The sequence below is a fragment of the Salmo trutta genome, chromosome 33, assembly GCF_901001165.1.
Source record: "Salmo trutta chromosome 33, fSalTru1.1, whole genome shotgun sequence".
NCBI lineage: Eukaryota > Metazoa > Chordata > Actinopteri > Salmoniformes > Salmonidae > Salmo > Salmo trutta.
This window is the reverse complement of record NC_042989.1, coordinates 9,159,459-9,167,339: the sequence shown is the minus strand read 5'-3', so window position 1 is coordinate 9,167,339 and position 7,881 is coordinate 9,159,459. Positions and strand designations below refer to the sequence as shown.

Here is a 7,881-nt window from a genome sequence, read left to right as displayed (position 1 = left end):
GCCCACTACTTTCTCTTAATGTTTGCTTTTCCCTATTTGTTTTTTGGGAACACCATAATTTGGTGGCCTTCACTTTCACTTTGTTTCTTGGTACTTGTATTTTGTTATTTAAAACATTATTTTCAACATGAGTTCTGACCAATTAAAAGTTGCATAAGAAGCATGTATGTTAAGCCCAGGGGTTTCCTATGATTTGTTTTTGTACAGGTTGTCCAAAACCATGTATTTGAAAAATACATTTTACACAAACTGTAATGAATGATTTATTTTTAACCTCATCTTTGTACCAGTATATTAAAACCTTTATTTTTCTGTCAAGTTGGTAGAAACATTAGCACACAGTGTATATACTGAACCAGTGAGTTTCAGCATTAGTCTGAAGAGAATGGAAGCATTCAGGACATTTTAAAATGTTTGTTTGACTTGATTTCATTGTGAAAAAATGTACTTCTTTAAATCGAAGTTGATCTACGGATTCCTAGATGAAGGTATTACGATTCCCTGAGCAAAGCCATTGTATCTTTGTAAAATAATGAGAGCTCTCATTTCTAATAAAAGTTTTTAAATATTTCCCTTGTGCAATACTGGTCATTGACGAGAGAAATCTGTCTCCGGGGTTGTGCTGCAGCCACCTCTGCTAAACTTACTGTTATTTTTTACATTTTCTGGAGAAATATCTGTATGTAGATAAGCAGTACTCATCTTGTTTTACCAGGTTGGGAAAAAGCATTTTGCTTGGATTACCTGAGATAGATCAATTTGATTTTAGCCTGCATTTACACAGGCAATCTAATGCTGATATTTTTTTTCCCCACTAGTGATTGGTCAAAATATCAGAATTGGGCTGCCTGGGTAAATGCTAAGTGGAGTGCCTGGAAGCAGCCCTCAATTGTGGTATATTGGCCATAAACCACAAACCCTTGAGGTGCCTTAATTATTTTAAACTGGTTACCAACATGAATAGAACAGTAAGGTTGAGTCATACCTATGGTATATTGTCTGATACACAACAAATGCTGTGTAAACCAATCAGCATCCAGAACCTAAACTACCCGGTTTATAATCTTCAACCTCTGGTTATGCATCTCTAGGCCAATGACCTTCAAGTGAGGACAGTTGTCATTGAGCGGTTCCTCATTATTACCATCTTGGCTGCAGTGACAATCCATTACCAACAGAAGGCAGCGATGTCAAGTGTTTAGAGGTCAAACAACAGGACATTATACAATGGGTAATTTAGCAGTATGCCAATGTACAATTTAGTTTAATGAATGGTGCAGAAACATTTCAGAGAACAAATGAGCATTATCATAGGATAAAGGAGACAAACTAATACCCAGGATTGTCATTACCTTATTCAACAATCAGACTTTCACTATAATAAAACCAAAGGTAGCTACTTTATATTTTTATCTCATGTTCTCCCTGGATCGCAACTCAACATGATCTCTTACATCATGATCAGGCTTTTCTGGATAAAAGTGTCCAAGCAGTCATCAGCCCCAGCCTAACAAGTAGTGGAGGTAGACAAGGACAGATTTGTGGCTGGTGTTAGCCATCCACTGATTCACATTGAGTTGGGACCAGACTGGAGGGGCGACTCCTGGCGTGTAAAGGGCAGAAAGTCTCTACCGTGGTCCCATTAAGCCTGCTTTCTGAGCCAGGGCTTCGTTCTGCTGGATGTGGTACTCCTGGAAGCGCATGGAGATGCGCTGGGTCATCTTTAGGTACTTCTGAAGGCAGCTCTCCGAGCAGGTGGACTGAGGTGGAAACAATGACACTATCACATATCCAGATAATCACACCTCTACAAATATTGCTGTACCACCGCAAAGGCTTCTACTCTAAAGAAGCTAACCTGGTACAATGTGAAATTTGACAACATACAGGAACATTCAGTGACAACATTTTATTGAAAAGCAATGGTGCCACATTGTGTCCTATTTTACCCATTACTTAACATTGTCCCCAGGCTCGATTGCTAGAGAGAACCTTCTGATGGATGAGATTACCCACTACAGAGTCTCGATTGACGAGACAGGATTTGGAAGTATGGCCTCGAGACTGCCTACTACTCAGTAATAAGTATGAGGTCGTGTTCCCCTGCTCAGATCTTGCATGCAACAACCAATTGTTGTGTGCCACGTCATCGACTGTGCCATCGGGCACCAGGATCATGTTTGAATGGCCTTCAAGATATCATGAAAACGTGGTAATTTAAGATATGTAAAATGATATTATTTTTTGTGGATTCATTTACTTCTACCCATTGCCTTCTATGATGGTTTACAAAAAAGAAAACAATCATGAAAAGCTTCAGGTAAAAGTTAATTAATCCACAAATAGAATTTGACATATCTTAAACGGCCCATGTTTTCATGGATTTGATTATATAATTTTGAATGCCATTCAAAAATCACCTTGGGACATGATCCAGAAAGTTTGGTAACAGAATGACGGCACAAACATCAAACTGTCATTCTGTTACCATTCTGTTTTATATGCACTCTTCTAGTAAATGTGTTTTTGTACAATTTTCTTTGGAAATTGTTTTAAAAAGTAGTCATTGTGCATAGAGTTGTATGGTTTGTTTAACTTTGCAATCATTGGTTTTTGTTTGACATACATTTGAAAGAAAATAAATAAATCGGAGTGTCAGCATCATTCTGCTACCGTGGAATTGCCCTATACATATGGACATTGCTGAAGCATGCTAGACCTTACGTAAAATACCTATCCAGGCGTATCAGCTAACCAAATCATATTGTTATAGCAATCTGGTGTCCGACTGCACAGTCGATGACATGGTACGCAACCATTGGTTGATGCATGCAACGTCTGAGCAGGGGAACGCGACTAATGCGGTTAGCTGATACATAAAATACCTATCCAGGCGTTATAAGATCTGACATGCGTCAGCAACGTCTGAGCGGAGGAACATGACCTGAGTCTTGAAGACATGAAGGAAATCAACCTACCTCCTCTGACTTTACTTCTCTTGTGGTAAAATCCTTCACACAGTCCATGAAGCAGTTCTCGGTGAGTTTGTTGTAGGTGCCAAGAAATTCTTTAAACTGTGAACACATACATATTAAACAGATAAAAATACACCTTATGGAACAGCGGGGACTGTGAAAAGAGAGACAGACACACACGATAACATAATCACTATACACACACACACCACAGGAGGTTGGTGGCACCTTAATTGGGGAGGACAGGCTCGTGGTAATGGCTGGAGCGGAATAAGTGGAATGGTGTCAAATACATGGTTTTCATGTGTTTAATGCCATCCGATCTGTTCCGACCATTATTATGTGCCGTCCTCCCCTAAGCAGCCTCCACTGACACACACGTACACATGGATTTTGTGTTGTAGATATGTGGTAATAGTAGGCTTGGCTTCAATACAAAACCTAGGAGGCTGGTAGGCCTCACCCCCTTCCATAGACAAACTCAGCAACAAAATAAACTTCCCCTTTTCAAGACCCTGTCTTTCAAAGATAATTTGTAAAAATCCAAATAACTTCTCAGATCTTTATTGGAAAGGGTTTAAACACTGTTTCCCATGCTTGTTCAATGAACCATAAACAATTAATGAACATGCACCTGTGGAAGTCGTTAAGACACTAACAGCCTACAGATGGTAGGCAATTAAGGTCACAGTTATGAAAACTTAGGACACTAAAGAGGCCTTTCTACTGACTCTGAAAAACACCAAAAGAAAGATGCCCAGGGTCCCTGCTCATCTGCATGAACGTGCCTTAGGCATGCTGCAAGGAGGCATGAGGACTGCAGATGTGGCCAGGGCAATAAATTGCAATGTCCGTACTGTGAGACGCCTAAGACAGTGCTACAGGGAGACAGGACGGACAGCTGATCGTCCTCGCAGTGGCAGACCACGTGTAACAACACCTGCACAGGATCGGTACATCCGAACATCACACCTGCGGGACAGGTAAAGGATGGCAACAACAACTGCCCGAGTTACACCAGGAATGCACAATCCCTCCATCAGTGCTCAGGCTGTCCGCAATAGGCTGAGAGAGGCTGGACTGAGGCCTTGTGGACCTGTTGTAAGGCAGGTCCTCACCAGACATCATCGGAAACAACGTTGCCTATGGGCACAAACACACCGTCGCTGGACCAGACAGGACTGGCAAAAAGTGCTCTTCACTTCACGGATTCGCATTTATTGTCGAAGGAATGAGCGTTACACTGAGGCCTGTACTCTGGAGTGGGATCGATTTGGAGGTGGAGGGTCCGTCATGGTCTGGGGCGGTGTGTCACAGCATCATCGGACTGAGCTTGTTGTCATTGCAGGCAATCTCAACGCTGTGCGTTAAAGGGAAGACATACTCCTCCCTCATGTGGTACCCTTCCTGCAGGCTCATCCTGACATGATCCTCCAGCCATACTGCTCGTTCTGTGTGTGATTTCCTGCAAGACAGGAATGTCAGTGTTCTGCCATGGCCAGCGAAGAGCCCGGATCTTAATCCCATTAGGAACGTCTGGGACCTGTTGGATCGGAGGGTGAGGGCTAGGGCCATTCCCCCCAGAAATGTCCGGGAACTTGCAGGTGCCTTGGTGGAAGAGTGGGGTAAATCTGGCAAATCTGGTGCAGTCCATGAGGAGGATATGCACTGCAATACTTAATGCAGCTGGTGGCCACACCAGATACTGACTGTTACTTTTGATTTTGACCCCCCTTTGTTCAGGGAAACATTATTCAATTTCTGTTAGTCACATGTCTGTGGAACTTGTTCAGTTTATGTCTCATTTGTTAAATCTTGTTATGTTCATACAAATATTTACACATTAAGTTTACTGAAAATGCAGTTTACAGTGAGGACGTTTCTTTTTTTGCTGAGTTTCCATGGTAATTATGACCACTTCTGGAGGACGTCCTCCAACCAATCAAAGCTTTTGCAGTATGAACTGACATGTTGTCCATCCAATCATAGATGTATGGTCAGAGAATGAACCTAGTGTGTTGTATTGGGATTGTGCCACAGAGCATTATAGGGGTTCTATGTGTTGAGAAGCTTGGTAACATTGTTGGATAGAGATTAAGAGTGACAGGTGAGCATTTTTGAGACATTATTCAATTCAAATTAGTTTTTTAAAATTACAGGAGATGGAGGAGGTATATTCAATTTTTTTGGGGGGGTTTAGAACTTTATTTTTGTCTCCAGTTAGTGCAATTTATTTAAATTTGCCTTGCTAACTTCAGTAGCTAGCTAGCTACCAGCGTGAGTATGCAGTTTTCTCCGCCCGAACGGTAGAATGGCCAATGCTGCTGAAAATGTTGGACTTTTTGTTGAAGAACCCATTTCATTCTCAGGGATACACAGATAAGGTGCAAATTAAAAGCGAGGGTCGACCTCTGCCTGAGATCAGTTTCATGACTGATGAAAAGGTGAGGGCGTTCAATACCAACGGGTATCAAATGTATAGCTGGTTAACAGGGAGCCAATCAAGCCGCCTGTAATTGCACGTTACGATGCTTTACATGCTGAACATCTTTTCTGGGATGTCGAAAACAATTCAGAATGACTTGATAGCTTCCATCGCATCATCCATTAAACGTTAGATTAGAGAGGTTGACGCAGCACATTTTTTCACGTGCGCTCAAGTAGGCTTTGCACTTTCTTCCGGTGTTTATTTAGCAAAGATGATAACACATAATCACACACAAAAAAAAGACAAATGTTGCAGCAGCCTAGGCTACATCCAATCTGACATGTTGTATGGGATGAAAACAAGACTATTTTTCCATCTGATCGACAGTAGGCTACTAATAAGAGCTTCTGCATACAGCCTATGCACCCTGTCCATCTGGTCAGGGTAACTAAATGGTAACGTTATGCATTTATAGTCCATTTGTGTATCAGGAGAAAATGTGAATGTGATAAAATTTTGATTCTTTTAAAAATTGGGCTAGCTAGGCTGCCTATATGTTTTTAATCCCAAATTATTACCTGGAATGAATCAATCAACATAATAGTGATGGCAGATGTGAATCATTAAAAAAAAAATCAAGGCCTACAGTTGCATAGGCCTGCATGATGCAAACATGCATAAAGAAAGCTCAGCCCTTTGACTTATATTGTCTATGTGTCTGGGTAGAGGAAATCCCCCTCCAAATCTAGTCGAAATATAATTTATATGAACAAATACAAGGTAGCTGCAGTTTGAGAGGGTTTTCATCCCCCCCAGGGCCAGGAGTTTTTTTTTTTCAGGAGTTAAGCCATGTGACTTGATTCTGAAAAACTGGTCCCTTAATAGCCCATATAAAACCTTTTTACTACTGATTAATCAGTCATACCTTATAGGGTCCAGAGTTTTCCTAGTTAGGTTAACATAAGGAAAAACTCCAGGCCCCAGGTGGTAAAAATTGCCCCACCGCTCTGGGACCTATGGTGCCACCAGTCTGCTTGCAGTTGTCAGTTATCGTCAGTTATGTGGATGATCAGGGCTTTATTGGGGAATGTTTCTTGGGCTACTTTGATGTGTCAAGAGGGCAGGATGCACAGTCTGTGTTTGACTTTCTGAATTTTGAGATGTCTGAGTTTAACTTCATAGAGAAACTCGTCATCCAAACCTACGATGGCGCAGCTGTAATGGAATGTATCTGCTATTTGTATTTACAGCTAAGTCCCCTCCTGTTCCCTGATTAAGAGGTGATGACTACTCCACTACCATTGTCAACTTTCTCCTGACATGAACGGAAGCCACAGCGTCTCATGTGCCCGATCATCCACTGGCACATTGAATGTTTCCCTTCCAAGCACTGTGAGAACCCCTATCAATTCTCTCATGACCGTATGTAGTCAATCCCTTACACAATCACATTATTACACATCAACAATTTTACTCCTTGCTTGTACTAACTCATTCTTATCTCTTTTGTCTAACTGTGTAGTGTCTTATTGTTTTTTGTCTTCCCAGTAAAATCCTGTCATGCACTGGTCAAGCCTCAGAACACCTCAACTCATGCCTCCTACCCTCATTCAATCACTGCTGTGATCCCTTTCCAACACTGTTTAAGTAGCCCTCTCATTCCCCTTCCCCATAATATTGTACTATAAATGTGTTTATTAAATTATTTAGGTTAAAATAATTAGTCTTTGATGACTTTGAAACACACTTTGTGGTCTCCGTGCGTTCCGCCCTATACCGTGAGTCTCCCATCCTCCTCAATTTTTCAAGTCACCAGCCTCCACTGGGGTGCGAGTATCCTCAATTTACATACCTGTTTAACCTGGTCCGCTTCTGTTACCTGGATAGCCATGGTGGTTCAAATCGACGAGATTTCTGTTGGATTAAAGTTACACCCATGAATGTAATTGATTGAATGACAGCCCTATCCACTGTTATGTAGCTATGATGTCCGTTCACTAGCTATAACTAGCTAGGCATAGGGAGTACTGAATTACCAAGATAGCTACAGAGTATTCGTTGATTAACTATATATGACACCTGACCACTCATTCATAACTGACCATATCCATAGCTAGCTAGCTACTACATAGTTTAAGCCTTTTTGTGTTAGCTAGCTAGCTAGCTAGCAAGCAAGCTCAGTGTACAGCCAACGTTAAAAGTTCCCTAGCTGATTTGGTAAGGTTCACAGGCTAACTATATAGCGCAGGTCAAGTGAAGCATTTGAAGACATTACATACATTTTGATATCAAGTTGTGTGCACAAAATGCATGATAAATCACATTTTCTTTAACACAGCAAAGAAGTAATTCACCCACCCAGATTCCGAAGGACATGTGACGTTGTGAAAAGGGGACTGCAGTGGCTGCGGCACCAACAGTTTCGAGAGGCTTGAAAGGCCAGATATTGGAAATTAAAAATTGTTTTTAAAACAAATA

General features: G+C 41.4%; 1 protein-coding gene across 2 annotated transcripts; it reads right to left on the bottom strand.

The window, feature by feature from the left end:
• Nucleotides 1-286: 286 nt before the first annotated feature.
• Nucleotides 287-7,855, bottom strand: timm9 (translocase of inner mitochondrial membrane 9 homolog). 2 transcript variants are annotated; one of them, XM_029729706.1, is made up of 4 exons: nt 7,762-7,855; nt 7,256-7,317; nt 2,979-3,074; nt 287-1,760 (listed from the first exon to the last, which is right to left on the bottom strand). In XM_029729706.1, exons 2-4 carry the CDS (start codon nt 7,292-7,294, stop codon nt 1,629-1,631), a joined length of 267 nt encoding a protein of 88 aa, XP_029585566.1. In that variant the 5' UTR covers nt 7,295-7,317; nt 7,762-7,855; the 3' UTR covers nt 287-1,628. The 2 variants fall into 2 exon arrangements, with proteins under 2 accessions (XP_029585566.1, XP_029585567.1); XM_029729707.1 differs by lacking the exon at nt 7,762-7,855 and adding an exon at nt 7,683-7,702.
• Nucleotides 7,856-7,881: the final 26 nt, after the last annotated feature.